This window comes from Polypterus senegalus, chromosome 4 (genome assembly GCF_016835505.1).
Source record: "Polypterus senegalus isolate Bchr_013 chromosome 4, ASM1683550v1, whole genome shotgun sequence".
NCBI lineage: Eukaryota > Metazoa > Chordata > Cladistia > Polypteriformes > Polypteridae > Polypterus > Polypterus senegalus.
In genome coordinates, this window is record NC_053157.1 from 156,952,153 (window position 1) to 156,970,163 (window position 18,011).

The 18,011-nt window shown below is 37.0% G+C and overlaps 1 protein-coding gene across 1 annotated transcript in view; it reads left to right on the forward strand.

Moving 5' to 3' along the window:
- The window catches only part of lap3 (leucine aminopeptidase 3), a 35,595-nt gene extending 25,856 nt beyond the window's left edge, over positions 1-9,739 (forward strand). The window contains exons 11-13 of the mRNA XM_039751539.1: positions 3,370-3,449; positions 5,645-5,757; positions 8,358-9,739. Coding sequence (XP_039607473.1) covers positions 3,370-3,449; positions 5,645-5,757; positions 8,358-8,547 — 383 coding nt within the window. The 3' untranslated portion in view covers positions 8,548-9,739. The remainder of the gene's footprint in view (positions 1-3,369; positions 3,450-5,644; positions 5,758-8,357) is intronic.
- The last annotated feature ends 8,272 nt before the right edge of the window (positions 9,740-18,011 follow it).

Below are 18,011 nucleotides of genomic sequence, written 5' to 3' on the forward strand. Positions count from 1 at the left end.
CTGTAAAAATATCCAGATTTTGTGTAGTCAAATGTTAGTTTGCCAATTTACTAGAAGTATAGCTTGTTTCTTTTTATTTGTGGTATGAATTTAGTTGGCTGTATTTGTAGAGACTTGCTCTGCAACGGGTGGTTTTTATTATTCCATTAGTTTTATATATTCTCATTAAATACTGTGCTCTTGATTTCTTGTTTAAGTTCAGTATCAGCCTCCTGTGCTGCCTAGTGTTCAGATATACTGTATATTGAGTGTTACTCAATATAATATTTTAGGGGTGTCAGAAAGTACATTTTAATTGTTCTAGATCTAAATGGTATCTTTTTTTGTAATTATGTGGGATTATGGGAAAGCAAGTTGATGTTTTTACTACAAATTGAACATTATCATAAGAAAGCTGCCCATTTGTAATTTGCTGAAGCATGTAAGTAACCATTGTTTGTGTCATTTTAAAGTCGTATGAACTTATTTTAGATATTGTTAAAACATTTAAGGTGGTTTAATAGCCAAATGTTTTTGCTAAAACATTGAGTGTTTTTAAAAACAAATCAAACACTACACATTGGCTTAATTAAGGAACCCATCCGATCAAACCAAGCATATGTAGATAAGTATTGTAGAATGAAAATCGATGTATGCAATATTCCACCATACAAACTGAATTTTAATATGCATTATACATTTTACAGTAGCAGATTATATAGGTACTATAGTTTGTTAGCTTTCAGGTGGGTTTTGGTTGCCCCTAAGTGCATTATGCAGGAATACTGGAACAAAGAATAGGATCCTGTGTAAAACTATGGAATGTCACCCCAAGATGCTAGAAGGCAGCGACTCATCAGTTGCCAAAATTTGTGCCACAACTCCAAGTGAGAACCTGAGGCCAGGCTAAAGCTTTTCAAGAAGGCACCTGCAACCTCTGCATGGGGAAACCTGGAATTAGGCTGCTTATTTGGGGGTGGCCTTGGGAAGTACCATCCTAGCAGGTTGCCAGTACTTATCTAACAAATCGTTTGAGGGGACAAACTTTCCCTGGTGTCTCTATAGGAAGTGAAATGAAATGGTTCCAGGCCTCGGCTAAAAAGTTAGCTTAGTAGGTTAATTGAGGTAGACATGCCTATTTACTTAATAGGCAGACCAGATAGGCTGATATGTTTTGTGTTTTGTATACTGTCAGTATTCATACTCCATTGGAGTATTTTTGTTAATAAAGTAGACATTTTTATTTACTCTATTTGCATATAGGACTGGTAAAAAGTGTCCCTTTCTTTTCAGCATTGTAGAAATTCACATTAGAGCATCAATCTATATTCAATTTGTTAATGCATGTTTTAAAAACCTTGCAATATAAATATAATCACAAATCAGAAAACGTTGGCACAGTATGGAAAATGCATATAAAAAATGCTGTGATTTTTTTCTTTTTTGAGTTTTATTTCTTTGCAGACAGTATGAGCCCAAGATGTTTCATGTTTTGTCTGCTCCTCTTCATGTCATACATTCATTCTTGCATTTCGGGTCTGCAACACATTCTAAAAAAGTTGGGACAGGGCAAATTAAGGCCAGTAATGAGGTAAAATAGTGAATGACGGGATTTCAAACAGATGATGTCAACAGTTGAAGCAGTACTCACAAAAGGCTGAGTCTTTGCAAAGATGGGTAGATCATCTCCAGTTTGTCAACAAATGCGTGAAAAAATTATTGAAATGTTTAATAACAATGTTCCTCAAAGGAAGATTGGAAAGGATTTGCATATTTCTCTCTCAACCGTGCATAATACCATTAAACAATTCAAGGAATCTGGAGGAATTTCAATGTGTTAAGGGCAGGGGCACAACACTAGGCTGAACACCCGTGATCTCCAATCACTCAGACGGCACTGCATCAAGAATGGTCATTCATCAACAGATGATACAACCACATTGGCAAGAGATTACTTTGGCAAACCTTTGACAAGCACTAGAATACGGAGTTAGATTCACAAATGCCACTTAAGGCTTCTCTTTTGCACAGTAAAGCTTTATGTTAACCATGTCCAGAAGCTGCATGGACTTCTCTGGGCTCAGAGGAATCTGACATGGACCAACACACAGTGGGAACGTGTATTGTGGTCAGATGAATCATTATTCCAGATTTTTTTTTGTTTTTTTGAAAGAAATGCGCACCATATGCTCTAGACCAAAGGCAAAAAGGACCGTGCAGACAGTCCAAAAGCCAGGGTCTGTCATGGTATGGGGTCGTGTCTGTGCCCTTGGCAAAGGTAATTTACACTTCTGTGATGGCAACAATAATGCAGAAAAGTACACTGAAAGTTTAGAGCAACATCTGCTGCCTTCAAGACGACATTGTTTCCAGGGACATCCATGCATTTTTCAACAAGACAGTGCAAAACCACATTCTGCACACATTACTAAGATATGGCTGCAGAAGAAGAGGGTAAAGGTACTGAACTGGCCTGTCTGCAGTCCTGACCTTTCCACAGTACAGTATGGAGAATATTGAAACAAAAAGTACTACAGCATCACCATACTGTTGCACACCTTAAGATGTGTTTGCAGGAAGAATGTGACAAAGTAACACCTGAAAAGCTTCATCACTTGGTATGCTCAATGCCAAAGCATCTTTTAAACATTTTGAGAAGGAATGCAACTGTAAAGTGGTGAATGCTTTACCATCCCAACTTTTTTTTTTTTTTCTTGAAATGCAGGAATGGATGTATATTAACAAATGAAATGAAGTTGACCTGACAAAACGTGAAATATCTTGGGTTCATACTATCTGGAATAAAATAAGTCAAAGTAAATTTAAGAATCACTGTGTTTTTGTTTTCTGTACCATCCCAACCTTTTCTGATTTGGAGGTTGAATAATGCAATAAAAAAGAAAATGATAAAATAATAAAATTCAGACTCCAACATCTAAGAATTCTGAGAAGCACAGATCAATCCAATAAAACAAGGTCCAGTCCTGGCATTAATGCAGATCGTAAGCATCCACTGTTTACTCTTTGAGTAACTTGACAAATAGTTTTATCACTTAAAAATCTAAAATATTTTTGTTTAATTCTTTAATTTCTTATTTTTTTATTTTTACTTAAAAATCTAAAACTCTTAACAACTGAGGACAGGAGTAAGGTTTGAAACAGCATTGTATGTTGTGACAGAAATACCATAAATCCAATACTTGTGCCTGGGGCCTCACTGAAGGATGAAATTTCATCATGCCTTAGACCTAATTCAAGCTTCTGAGCATTGGTAGCCAAAATAAATAGCTGTATAATTTCTAAACAAATGGCCATTAATTATACCCACTTTCTTGGTATTTGGTCCGCAGTAATACATTCTATACAAAATTTCTTTGTTCTCATTGTTAGGTGCTATGATTGCTGCCTTAGGCTCTGCAGCTGCTGGTGTCTTCAGCAACTCAGACTGGCTATTTGATCATCTGAGGCAAGTAAGTATTATTTTGCATGTGTATAATTTCAGTTTATTGCAAAAAACAGTGGAGAGAAAATGTGTATAAACAGCATAATGAAATATAAATGGAAATGGGTTGATTGCATCTTAATTAAATTAGAACTCCCTGTATTTATTCAAAGATTTCTTTAACCAGTTAGACATTGTTAGCCTTCTTACTATTTGCAATAAAAGTAATTATGACCAAGTATTTAAAATAAAGGAAAAACATACAAATGAACACAAACATGGAATGATATTAGAAAAAATAGATTAGGATAAAGGTTTTACAAAATAATGGGAGATGCCTTTCTAACTGCCACTGATCAGCTTAACTAGTTTTGTTTTGTTTTGTTTTTCTGCATGATCGGTTTAGAAATACTCATTTTTTCTTATGATACAATTAATGTGAACTGAGTTGCACTGACATTTGACATCTTCCTAAGCACATTTAGGAATTAAATTAGAGAGGTAATTTTCTGGATCATCTATGGTGAAAACTACACCAACTACAATATTTTCTGTTCTCAGCTGTCAGCAAAGGTAGTGTTTGAAAAAAATCTAAAGAAAAATTATGCACTTAAATGACCTTGACTTTATTTTTAAAAAAATAAATAAATAAATCATGAATTGCATGGTATTTTGTTTAAAGTGTATAAAATTGAGGATTACACAATTTTTTTTAATTTAAATACACTTTGCATAATTTTTGAAATTCCATTAATGGCAAATGACTGCTCTTTTGTTTTTTTGTAGGGGGGGGGGGTTCTCTCTATTATGAGAACAAAATATTCAGCAGTTTATTTAATAAAAGAAGCCACTGATAATAGTTTGTTTAAGATAACTAGTAATTTTAACCTTGCTGCAGAGATTCTGACACAAAATGCTAAGTTGATGATTAAGTCAAGCACCTGGGTTCATTTTAGTTTTCACATTGTTACAGGGCAAAAGGAACTTGATATGTGAATCTATAAAGTACTGCTTTTACATTTGTATTGTAAAATATCTGTAGTTGATATTATGTGGTAGGATTATTTAGGTGGCCATTTCATATTTAACACCACTTTCAGGAAAAGACTATTTTTATTTTTACTTTCTTTTATATGAACTATAGGGAAAGTATTTAATCATCCAAAAACAGAATTTTGTTTAAGAATCTTGAAGTTTTAAACCTCCCTGAGTCCAAAAATACAATTTTTGGAAGTGTGTGTGTGCGCGTGTGTGTGCGCATGTGTGTGTGTGTGTATGTAAACACAATAACTTGACTACACTTTCCCTTAGAGAGAGAGAGAGAGAGAGAGGTTAGGAGCACGCACTGATACAGTGCATTGCCGCTCCCCACCACACAACAAACCAACTCTGGATCCAGATTAGGACCCGAGTGCAGCCATGCAACGGGTGATACCTTAGCACTACACTAGTTCAGATGTAGTGGAACAGTGTGAGGTTTTTTTATGGGATCAACCAAATTTGGCATACAATTTATAGGTACAAAACGTAGATTGCTATCAACTTTTGAGCTATTTCCACTAACCAGAAGTCGTACTTTTTTATTCATGCAGCTGCAGAGTCCAATTTATTTAACCTAATTTTATAATAATTGTTCAATATATTATTCATTTGATTTGTTGTTGATGGTTGCTTAATGTACATAATATAAAAATATAATCATTTTGAGGTTTACTCCTCAGATATCCATCCCAATATCTGAATATACAAGAAAGTCTAGGGGAGACCACTCCCGATTTTTTTATAAATTAGGTGACTTTTTCGCTGCAGTTATCCTTGAAATCAAGAGCTTTCTTTCACTTGAGAAGGTGTAGTCTTCTTATTCTTGAATGGAAAAACTAATCACGTGTCATTTCAACTAGAAGAGCCTTTTGATGTACCTTTCTCTCCTCAAGCTGACAGTAGTATTTTTAGGCTGAAGCTTACTAAATATAGACATTCTGTGTACTCCACTTGATGCAGTGCATCTCCATAAGGTTTTCACAATTGTTCACACATCTGAAGTGGGCAGTTCTATATCACCATTATGGGCTAAGCCTGACTAAGTTATGAAGTAAGCCTATAACTGTAGGCAACAATCTTTTCCATACCAGACTCCACTAATGGTCCGGGTATATTCAGTATTCAACTGTATACTGTATGTTTTAAATTGCTGTAAGTATACTTTGTGTACTTTTATTTTAGGCAAGTGTTGTGACGGGAGACAGAGTTTGGAGAATGCCTCTTTTTGAACACTATTCCAGGCAGATGACAGAATCACAGCTGGCAGACCTTAACAACATTGGCAAAGATCGCGGGTCTGTATATATATCATATTTAAAATCTGAAAATGCATTCGTTATTTTGGTGTTTTGTTAATTATATATTTGAAAAATTTAATTTGTGAGTGTGGCATGTTTTTGCTGGTGTTTCTTTTTCTCCTTACTAATTGCAAACAGATTTTCTGCCAACAGAAGGGGGCAGTTCCAGAAGTGAATTACTTAGTCTCCTCCACAATTATTGGTAACCCTGGTAAAGAGAAGTAAAATAAATGTTAAAGAAAAAAAAATCGCCTTTTGATGAATTACCTTGATCTCACACTGAACATAAAACTGAAGGATATTTTATTCTGAGAAAAATAAATTTCTCATCATGAAATTATTTTTAACAAAAGTACATGTGTCATTATAATTGACACCCCTGCACTTAATGCATCGTAAAACCTCCCTTTGCCAATAAAATAGGACTGGGTCCTATAACATCTAATAAGGTGGGAGCTTTGGGCACAAGTCAAGAACTACCTTAGATGGACCACTGATCCATCATAGGGCTACTCTCACACACATGTAGTGCAATCCATATTTGGATATGGATATTGCAAAGGCTGTCCACTGCATTTAAAATAATACATTTTATATTTGTAGTTTATCCATTAGAAAAACAAAATCAGTGTCTTATGTGCTAAAACATGCTTTTAGAATTCCTGTTGTTTGAAGGTTGTAAAGGAGCACTGTAACACATAATTTTAGAAATACAGAAAAACAAAAATAATATCAATATATCACTTAACCTAGCTAGATTCCACGAAGTTAATTGAATGTTTTTATAATAAATACGGTACTTTAGACTTCTAATTATGAAATAAAAATAAAGGTTTTTCACTTGAAACAATGTGTTCTCTCTCTCTCTCTCTCTACTCTACTCTACTCCTCCTCCCGCAAGCTTTGTCCACCTCTTCCTGACTGTGGCTCTCTGACTAATACTGAGGCGGCTCCTTTTATGGTACACCTGAAAATGCTCCAGGTGTTTCTTGACCTTCTTCTGGGTGTGGCGGAAATGGTGCCACAAAGGGCTCAACTCTAGCAGCCCAACAGGGCTGTTCCAAACTACAACTCTCAACATACCCAGCAGGGATCGATGGTGCTGTAGCAACCCAGGGGGGCTGCCCACTAGTGTCTTGGGGAAGATTACTCCAATATGCCCCTCCCTCTGTCCTTCCACCCAGCTGGCGTCCTGGCTGGGCAGTGGCCCCTGGCCATCCTTCACAACTTGTAATATACAGTATTAGGCCAGTAAATAAATCGCTCATCATTGTCTGTTTTATTCCTACTATTAGCCTATGGCTGTTCCACCAGCCCTCTGCCAGTTCCATCTGAAATCTTTCTCTTCTGAGGCCAAATGATAATCTACCTATAGCACGCTTTAAAATGGAATACTTCTCTCTAGCAGCCCCTGCTTATATATTATAAATACAGTCGATTCTGGTTAATTGGACCAGCTGCTTATTCGGACCGAATCCTAATGAACCGAAACAGATCATATTACATAAGCCTAATATTGTTCGCTTATTTGGACCAAAATTCCATTTTCCAAGCCACAAATCACCCGCGGAAAGCGGATGTAAAGCGGGTCAGCGACATCGGGAGGATCCCTGGGCTCCCCAGGAGAATTCATGCTTTTATCAAAGGTCAGGAAGTAGGAAAATTTGTACCAAGTGCAAATCAGTGGGGGTGAACATGCCTGCCCTTTCTTTCCTAAAATGGACTGCCCAGTAGCCAGCGACATGAAGTCGAGCGTAAACAAGTGCAATGTGCAAACAGAATGCATCAGATCACACTAGACAAGTTTTTCAAACGCTGACTGGAATTTGGTAATGTAACCTTTTTTATTGTGCTTCGCATGCTGAGTGTCGTGTAGATCGTTTCGAAGAATTTGCAGATTTTTTTTCAATAAACAAAGATGTAAGCAACCGTATATGTACGTAGTTCTTGTTTGTACGTTCGCCATACGCATGTGCAGCACAATAAAAGTCATAATGACATTTTAATATGTTACTTATAGCACGTCCCGTCTTGGTTGCACATGTATAGGGCATGTTCGTGTAATCGGACCAGCCGGTTATTAGGACCAAAATGATTGCGTCCCGATGTGGTCCGATTAACAGAAATCGACTGTACTGCCATTCAAAGTGGCTTTCCAGTTACCAGTTTGGGTTCCTGTTGTCAGCTCTGCCTATTATTCAGTGTCATGCAAATCCATATACAGTACATACATTATCTATGTGTAATTACTATATATTTTGAAATATATATAGAGAGAATTCGAGTTAGAGTTATGATCAGAAAGCTTGTTTTATTTGCCTTATGTCGCTGGTTTTCACATTTTTTTAAGCATTGAAAAAATTAGTAATTTTTTTAACAATTCCCATTGAATAACTAGAAATAACACAATGTAAGTTAATAATTTTTAAATAAGCTGAAGAATAATGAAATTTCAGCTTATTGACTTTTAACAGTAATTCTGTAGTTTTGCTTGATGATAGATTTTAAGGTTGCAGTCTGTTAATTTTGTAAAGGTGATTAACACTAGCTGACCTGATAAGTTTTAAACTTTGACATTACTGTATGTTTATTTATAGGTCAGGAGGTGCCTGCACTGCTGCTGCATTTCTAAAGGAGTTTATCACAGTTCCTCATTGGGCACATGTGGATATTGCAGGTGTTATGACAAATAAGGATGAGGTGCCCTACCTGCGGAAAGGCATGACTGGAAGGCCAACAAGGACATTAGTGGAATTGGCAGCTCGTCTGAGCAATGATTTCAATTAGGATTGTATACGCATGGCAATAATTGAAATATATGGAGATGTTTTGAAAATTCTATCATGAACCTTTATTACAGATAATTGAACAGTTAATGATGTTAAATTTATCTACTTTATTCTTTGCAATGAAACGAAGAATCAGAAAATTGTAATTATTCCGTAATATCATATCAAAATTAACTTAGGTTGAGGGCTTGATCAATTTCAGTTTTAGACTTGTCAAACATTTATCACTTCTTCCTCTAATAGTTAGGTGCTAACATGACAGACATCAGGACAAGATGTTCTGTCATTTTAATTGACTTTTCTAAACCCTTGACCATTATTTAAAGAAACTAGACATTTTCGCCCAGGAGTTCACATACATTCATTTATGCATTCATACATCCGTTTTCCTAGTCTACTTGATCTAACTCTGAGACAAAAGGAGTCTATCCTGGGTGGTATTCCTCAAAGCATGCTTATGACATTGAGAGTTAGTTAAATAAACCTGGCTTTATCTAGCCTATGTAATATGTTTCTCGTTAGTGCAAAATGGGCTTATGCAGTCTAGAATTATGTGTGCACTTGTGATATTTAAGCAGCCCCAAAAAATGATCATGGCATAAAAACATAGAGATAGAAGTGTAAGTTCTACAGATGAGTGAGTGCCTGTGAAAGTTAGACACGAGTCACCGATCATTCTGTTTAGCTTTTTATTTATTTATTTTTTTTTGTTATTATTGATGTCAAGTAGAAGAGCATATAAATGAAAAGTAGAAGTATTTTCATCAGCTGAAGAAGATGTAATACATGAGTTGTGCAAATCTTTAATAAAAGAAAAAGAAATATGTCAGATGTGAAAAAGGGTATGTGTCAGACTATAGCACACGAAATAAATATCTTAAGTACGTTACGGTTCTCAGTTTGTGTACTGGATAATTAAATGCTAATGGTGTTATTCAAAATGAAAACTTTCTTTTGAATTGCCTATTTTGTTTGTAAACTTAATAGTTTGTAAATGTCATACTTAAAGAAAGCATTGTTAACACTGTATTCAGTAGCAACGTGAGTGGTGTGACGCACACTTGGCAGCCAGTGAAGTTTTAATAGAATATATTTCAGAATGAGTAGAATATCCATCCATTTTCTAACCCGCTGAATCCGAATACAGGGTCACGGGGGGTCTGCTGGAGCCAATCCCAGCCAACACAGGGCACAAGGCAGGAACCAATCCTGGGCAGGGTGCCAACCCACCGCAGGACACACACAAACACACCCACACACCAAGCACACACTAGGGCCAATTTAGAATCTCCAATCCACCTAACCTGCATGTCTTTGGATTGTGGGAGGAAACTGGAGTGCCCGGAGGAAACCCACGCAGACACGCAGGGGAGAACATGCAAACTCCACACAGGGAGGACCCGGGAAGCGAACCCGGGTCTCCTAACTGCGAGGCAGCAGCGCTACCACTGCGCCACCGTGCCGCCCATGAGTAGAATATCGTAGCCAAAAAAGTTGCAGTTTCTGGCACTGGTGTGGGAGGAGGAGAAGGGTCCTATTTTTTTCAAACCTTACTGCTGCTTAAGAATTTGCCCAGGATCAGAATAACTAATTTTTTACAATGCAACTGGACTTACCCATCAGTGTAATTTTAAAAGGGGCCTACTTGTACATTGATTCTGTGGAATGATTTTCAGTTTACATAGCCTCCAGTGGGACCTGGTGGTGCCATTATTCATGCATGAGTGAAGTCTTTTGCACCTTTCACATTTGAGAAGTATAAAGTACAGTGTCTAGTATGATTGAGTTTAATTTCTAACTAGCTGTGTTCCCTGGCTTTAAGCAGGAAACTTTGTAACACAACGAGCCTCCGCTACATAAAGTGCCACTGATTAATCAGTTGTATCAGAAGTGCTATGTAATTAAGTGCTTTTCTGAATACAATATTTGTACTTTTTTTTTTTTTCTTCTTCTTCTTCTTTTCAAAGGACAGGGCAGTGCGGTGTAGTGGTTTAGGCTTTGGACCTCGGAGTTTATACCCTGAAGTTGTGGGTTCAAATATCATTCTGACTATGAGCAAGTCACTTCACCAGCCTGTGCTCCAATTGGGAAAACAAAAGAAATGTAACAAATTGTATCTCTACATTTTACATGAGCTCCCACTTCAATGAGATTCTCAGTGAAACACACACACACCATGGTTGATCGTTCAAGGTATTAAATTACGGCATTTTTTGCATTGTTCGTTACATTCATGTAAACATTTGCTGCTACTTATTGTTTGAAGTTTACTGAGGTACAGTTGGTGTTTTCAAAAATGAATGATTTCAACTCAATGGAGTACAACTACCTGAACATAACTAATTCTTTATTAGAGTTTGTATGTGCATATAGTGTGGGTTTTGTGTGTGTGTGGGTTAAAGACATGACATTTAAATGTGATATTATTGATTATTTTCATTTTAAGTGGACAGTATAACTTTTAATGTTTTACTCTTTCATAATGAATATATGAGAATAATTTGGCAGCAACATTAAATACGCTTTCTGCAAAGTTTTGTTTTTTACTGAATTTGAGTTTGATGTGCTCTCCAGCCATAACACTACAGTGAGCTTCATGTTTAGTATGGTATGGAGCAGCCTAAGATGTTTAGGTGCTTTAGGTTACTGCAGTGGCGTAGCATGGGTGTCAGCCACCCGAGGTGGAGGAAAATTTCGCCGCTCCCTTATTTAGGTATTTCAATTTAAAAGACTGTGCTGTCCGGGGCGGGCCGCCCCCACTACGCTACCCACTGGGTTACTGAGCTTGAGTTGCCCAAATCTTCTTTGGAGGAAATGCAAAATGGCTGAAGTAAGCCAAACTTGTCAACATATATGAGGCTTGCACACTTAGCTTGCTTTGTGGAATACCCCTGGCTGTCAAGAGTTGGAGGCTCAATGAAATAACTGTTCCAGGATTTTTATTTCCTTATTTTAAAAGTAACATCACTGTCTAGTGGACTACTAAAGTTGTCACAGAATATAACTGTCTTTTTATCACAAGAAATCTATTCATTTTCCATATGTATATCTTCACAGTATTCTAAGTTTCATTCATACTAAGTCGAAGGAAGAGAATTATAATCTGAATTTTCTGATAACTGTATATTCATTAATGAAAAACAGCAATATTTGTCTCACCAAAAAATTGTCTTTCTAGAGAGGATTATGTTACCAGATTTCTGTCCCCTTTACCTTTAGCTTTTGCCATTCCATTTTAGCAATGGAGAACTTCAGGGATCGAGGAACCTTTTCCTGGGCTGGGCCTGCTCATCTGGTAATGGCCCCAAAAGAAGCTACCATGTGAAGCTGCCATGTGAGGTCCGTCCCATGAAGAAGAGGGATGAGGGTCAGGTGTAACTTCAGCTGGAATACAGGCAAGAGTGGGACATACCTTAGCATCTTTTTTGCCCCATATTTTGCACTTGAATGTTAATAGGATGTTACTCTGGTTTTTCTTGATACTTTTGTGACATGTTCAGAATTGTACTGATGCCTTCAAATTGTAATTTACTCAATTGTTTTTAACATTGATTATTAAAAATACATTACTGTAGATTTACGAAAATTAAAATTACTCAATGACTTGTAATGTACAAACGCAGTTTATTTTTTTAACTTCCTATTAATACTAGTTTCAGTTACCATTTGCAAAGCAACTATTTCTTTTGTCTTTTTGACTGTCTGTACAGGCTCTGCACATGTAAAATTGCATTACTCACAACTATGGTAGTCTGCATCGTGTAGCTTCACTGGAATTTAATTTAGTCTCTTCTGCTACTACATCTTCTAAAATGACTTTTGTGGCCACAAACACCCATATTTACTTTCTTACTTTTGCAAACCAATATATTATACAAATAGTTTTCATATATTTTCATATATTTACAGGAAGTGCCTACTTGATACTAAAACGTATATCTTAAGAAGTCCATCAAGCATTGTGCTCAAAGTAAATATTGGCAAGTACTAATCAGAAGTTTCTTTTTCATATAAAGTTTACCATCTTGCAACTCCTCACTATTTATATTCAGGTCAACACAATATCCAGTCAGTTATTTTACAGTGCTTTCAGTAAATAAATCCATTTATAAGTTTTTATTGTGATGTGCTGCAAGGTGTTAAATATATTTTCCACTGCTGTATAATGTTAAAATGAAATAAAAGATTTAGATATCACTCTGGTCTAATCTTGGCAGAGTTGGTTGAAATTTGAATTGAAGAATGGGCAAAACATTCCATAATTTACATGTTCAAAGCTGACACAAGTATACCCAAGAATACTCACAGCTGTTAATAGCTGCATTAGACTGTACAAAATGTTGAGTCTGAGTTAATACTTCCATCAGTGAAAAATGTATGATGTTCATTCTATAGAAATTACTGTTTTAAAAATAAAAAATTGATTTGTAAATGTGCTGAATTTATTGTGTTGGTAAAGAGAAAAAAGAGAAATTATTTCAGCTCTTTCAAAATCAGTGGTATAAATAGGAACAAAATATAAAATAATAAAGGGGGGGGGGTTAATTCTTCCTGAGTAGAATATATCTACCTCTAGATACATCTTCCTGGAATAGAGTGCTTTTGTATAATTGGTTTTAAAAGTGGCATTTTCCTTGGCATGATAAAGCAGACCTTGCACGTTACCAGCCCTGCTGAAACAAGAATCCAAAACACTGATGGGGAAATTTGTAAACTGTCAGCAAAATCCTTTTAACATGGATTGATTAAATGAAACAAAGCTTAGTTTCACAGAGCAGCTTTCTGACAACAGTGTTGTTAATCAAGGTAAACAGAGAAATACAGTATGTTGTTGTTTTTGCCCAATAATGTATTCTGTTCCCCAAGTTATTAATTTAAGCTTATTTTAATTAAGTAATTATAAGTCTCAAGGAAAAACTTAGCTTTTACAGAAGCTCAAGAAATACTGTAACAAACAACAACCCTCCTCAAATACACAAAGAATTGCAAAAAAAAAAAAAATAGTTGTCACAGTGAGGCATTATAAAGGCTTGTTGGTAGATATGAAAGAGACCCAGTAGCATTTCTTAACACACTTCTGCCAAATAATTTATTGCCTAAGATTACTTAATAATTGCACTCTTCCTTTTTCAGCTTCCACCATTTGATCCTTGGCTCTGCCCTCACTCTCCTGTTCTTGATCTCCAACGTTATCCTACAGACCGCCATCATATGCAACTAGTTTTTCCCCTAACACCACTTTGGAGTCAAAAATTTCCTTTAGACTGACCCTCCTTCAAAGAATATAATCTACATGTGTGCATCTTCCCCCACTCTTGTATGTCACCCTGTGTTCCTCCCTCTTTCTTAAAATATGTATTCACCACAGCCATGCCCATCTTTTTCACAAAATTCACTACCATCTGATCTCCTGCATTCCTCTCCTTGACACCATACCTACCTATCACCTCCTCATCTCCTCTGTTCCCTTCACCAACATGTCCACTGAAATATATTCCAATCACCCTTCTCTGTCCCTTGGGTACACTCTGCACCACTACGTCCAACTCCTTCCAGAAATCTTTATTCTCATTCATAGCACATCCAACTTGCGGTGCATATGCACTAACAACATTCATCATCACTCTGCCTGACACCCTTTTCACCTCCAAAACACTCTTGACATACTCTTCCTTCAGGATAACCCCTGCCCCATTTCTCCTCTCACCTACACCATAATACAGTCATATGAAAAAGAACCCCTCTCAGCCTGCATAATAATTTACTTTCAACAAAAAAGATAACAGCGGTATGTCTTTCATTTCTAGGAACATCTGAGTACTGGGTGTTTTCCAAACAAAGATTTTTAGTGTAGCATTATTTAGTTGTATGAAATTAAATCAAATGTGAAAAACTGGCTGTGCAAAAATTTGGGTACCCTTGTAATTTTGCTTTGTAATTTGAATGCATGGAGTTGCTCAATACTGATTACTTACAATACCAAATTGGTTGGATTAGATTGTTAAGCCTTGAATTTCACAGACAGGTGTATCCAATCATGAGAAAAGGTATTTAAGGTGGTCAATTGCAAGTTGTGCTTCCCTTTGACTCTCCTCTGAAGAGTGACAGCATGGGATCCTCAAAGCAACTCTCAAAAGATCTCAAAACAAAGATTGTTCAGTATCATGGTTTAGGGAAAGGCTACAAAAAGCTATCTCAGGGGTTTAAACTGTCAGGTTCAACTGTAAGGAATGTAATCAGGAAATGGAAGGCCACAGGCACAGTTGCTGTTAAACCCAGGTCTGGCAGGCCAAGAAAAATACAGGAGCGGCATATGCGCAGGATTGTGAGAATGGTTACAGACAACCCACAGATCACCTCCAAAGACCTGCAAGAACATCTTGCTGAAGATGGTGTATCTGTATATCGTTCTACAATTCAGTGCAATTTGCCCAAAGAACATCTGTATGGCAGGGTGATGAGAAAGAAGCCCTGTCTGCACTCACGCCACAAACAGAGTCACTTGTTGTATGCAAATACTCATTTAGACAAGGCAGATTAATTTTGGAACAAAGTGCTTTGGACTAATGAGACAAAAATGAGTTATTTGGTCATAACAAAAAATCACTTTGCATGGCAGAAGAAGAACACCTGCTACCTACTGTCAGATTTGGTGGAGGTTCCATCATGCTGTGGGGCTGTGTGGCTAGTTCAGGGACTGGGGCCCTTGTCAAAGTAGAGGGTCGGATGAATTCAACCCAATATCAACAAATACTTCAGGATAATGTTAAAGCATCAGTCACAAAGTTGAAGTTACGCAGGGGTTGGATATTCCAACAAGACTATGAGCCAAAGCACAGTTTGAAATCTACAACGACATTCATGCAGAGGGAGAAGTACAATATTCTGGAAAGGCCATCACAGTCCCCTGACTTGAATATCATCGAAAGTCTATGGGATGATTTGAAGCAGGCTGTCCATGCTCGGCAGCCATCAAATTTAACTGAACTGGAGAAATTTTGTATGGAAGAATGGTCAAAAATACCTCCATCCAGAATCCAGACACACATCAAAGGCTATAGGAGTCGTCTAGATGCTGTTATATTTGTAAAAGGAAGTTCAACTAAGTATTGATGTAATATCTCTGTTGGGGTGCACAAATTTATGCACCTGTCTAATTTTGTTATGATGCACCTTGCATATTTTCTGTTAATCCAATAAACTTGATGTCAGTGCTGAAATACTACTGTTTCCATAAGGCATGTCATATATTAAAAGGAAGTTGCTACTTTGAAAGCTCAGCCAATGATAAACAAAAATCCAAAGAATTAAGAGGGGTTCCCAAACTTCATATGACTGTAGAACCATATTAGCCCACCTCTGATCCACCTGGTCTTACTTCCCTTCCATTTAGTCTCTTGCATGCACAATACAGCAACCTTCCTTTCCACCTACCAGCTGAGTTCCTTCAAAACTGTGTGCAAGTGTACCTAGAAGAATTGATGCTGTTTTGAAGGCAAAAGGTGGTCACACCAAATATTGATTTGATTTAGATTTCTCTTTTGTTCATTCGCTGCATTCTGTTGATTGATGAAAATAAATGATTAACACTTCCATTTTTGAAAGCATTCTTTGTTTACAGCATTTTTTCACACCTGCCTAAAACTTTTGCACAGTACTATATACAGTATAATATGTAGAAGTGAGCATGCTGAAATTTTAATGCTTCAGTATATTCCCCAATCAGTCTGTTTGTTAAATTAATCTTCTTTGTGCATTTTTTCTTTCAATTCAATTGACCCATCATTATTGTTAATTATAAATATTTCTTGAAATGGTTCTACAATTTATACTGAATAATGATTAATAAAATTTTATTTTTGGTAGTGACAATACTGAGTGTTTTAATTTGTCCTGGCCTGATCAACTCACATATTAACACAACTAGAATTGATAGATTTGAGCAGAGCCTCCACTTGTATCAATATGGACTACAAATGGCATGGACTTTGCTGGACTCACTGGTAATCCCACAGGATAAAACAGCTTGGAAACTGAACGTCCTGATCAATATTTTGCTGTTCATTTACAAACATAGTCTAGGACAATACGGTTCTTATCTTTTTTTTTTTTTTTTTGGGAGTCAGATTTTCAATAAAACTTGCCTTCTTTAACTGAAAGTGCATCTTTTTCATATAGGAACAAAATTAAAGGAAAAGGACTGATCAACTTCTTCTTTTGCCTACCCCCATTAAGGGTTGTCAAAGTGGATCATCTTGTTCCATATCTTTCTGTCCTCGTCATCTTGCTCTGCCACATCCATCACCTGCATGTCCTCTCTCACCACATCCATAAACCTTCTATTAGGCCATCATCTTTTCCTCTTACCTGGCAGCTCTATCCTTAACATCATTTCCCTAGTATACCCAGCATTTCTCCTCTGCACATGTCCAAACCAACACAATCTCGTCTCTCTAACTTTGTCTTCCAACCGTCCAACCTGAGCCGACCCTCTAATGTCCTCATTTCTAATCCTGTCCATCCTTGTCACACCCAATGCAAATCTTAGCATCTCTGCCACCTCTAGCTCTGTCTCCTGGATTGTATACGCCAGATAAATGGAGAGTCATTAAGAGCTGTGTCTCTTAATTATTGATATCTCTCTAACATTGCCGTCCCCAAATATGCTATGCATATTTGCTATTCATTTCAAACAAAAAAAATATTAAACTTATGGTTTATTAGTATCAGAGTACTGAATTTGAATGTCCGGAAGGGGAAAAAGATGAGCAATAGGCCTAGTATAGAGTCTATCCTTCACCTTCACCTCTACAGCTCTTACATGACCATCTGGGCTAGGGAAGGTTCTAACAATTCGGCCTATTAACCAAAGTGCTCGAGGAAGATGAGGATCAATGAACATGACTACCTTTCATTCTAGGAGGTTTTCAGGCTCCTTATGCCACTTCTATCTGGAATGTAAACTGGGTAAATAGTATTTGACAAAATTTCACTAGAATTGTTTAGTAAGCACTTGATTCTGTCTCCATCTCCGCCGCCCCATCAGCGCATTTACGGGATAGACAACCTGTGGTAGAGAACTATCAGGCCGCCTCATCAGCAGGAAATTAGGTGTAACTGGGTCCAAGTCAGCAACGTTTGATGACACATACCCCAGAGGTTTACCGTTCAGGATTCCCTCTATTTCGATGAGAATTGTTTTAAGTACTTCTTCAGACACCGATTGTGAATCTATTGTGTTGTAAAGGGCCTGCTTCACGGACCTAATTTCTCTCGCCTATGCGCCACCAAAATTTGGTGCTCCTGGTGGGTTGAAGCGGAAAATAATTTTTTGCTTTGCAAACAGTTTCTGAAGCTCTGAACTAAGGGTGGAAAATTTTTCTCTTAACTCCCTCTCTCCACCATGTAAATGTGTGCCTTGGTCAGACAGTAGCTCGTAGGGTGTGCCCCTTCGAGCTATGA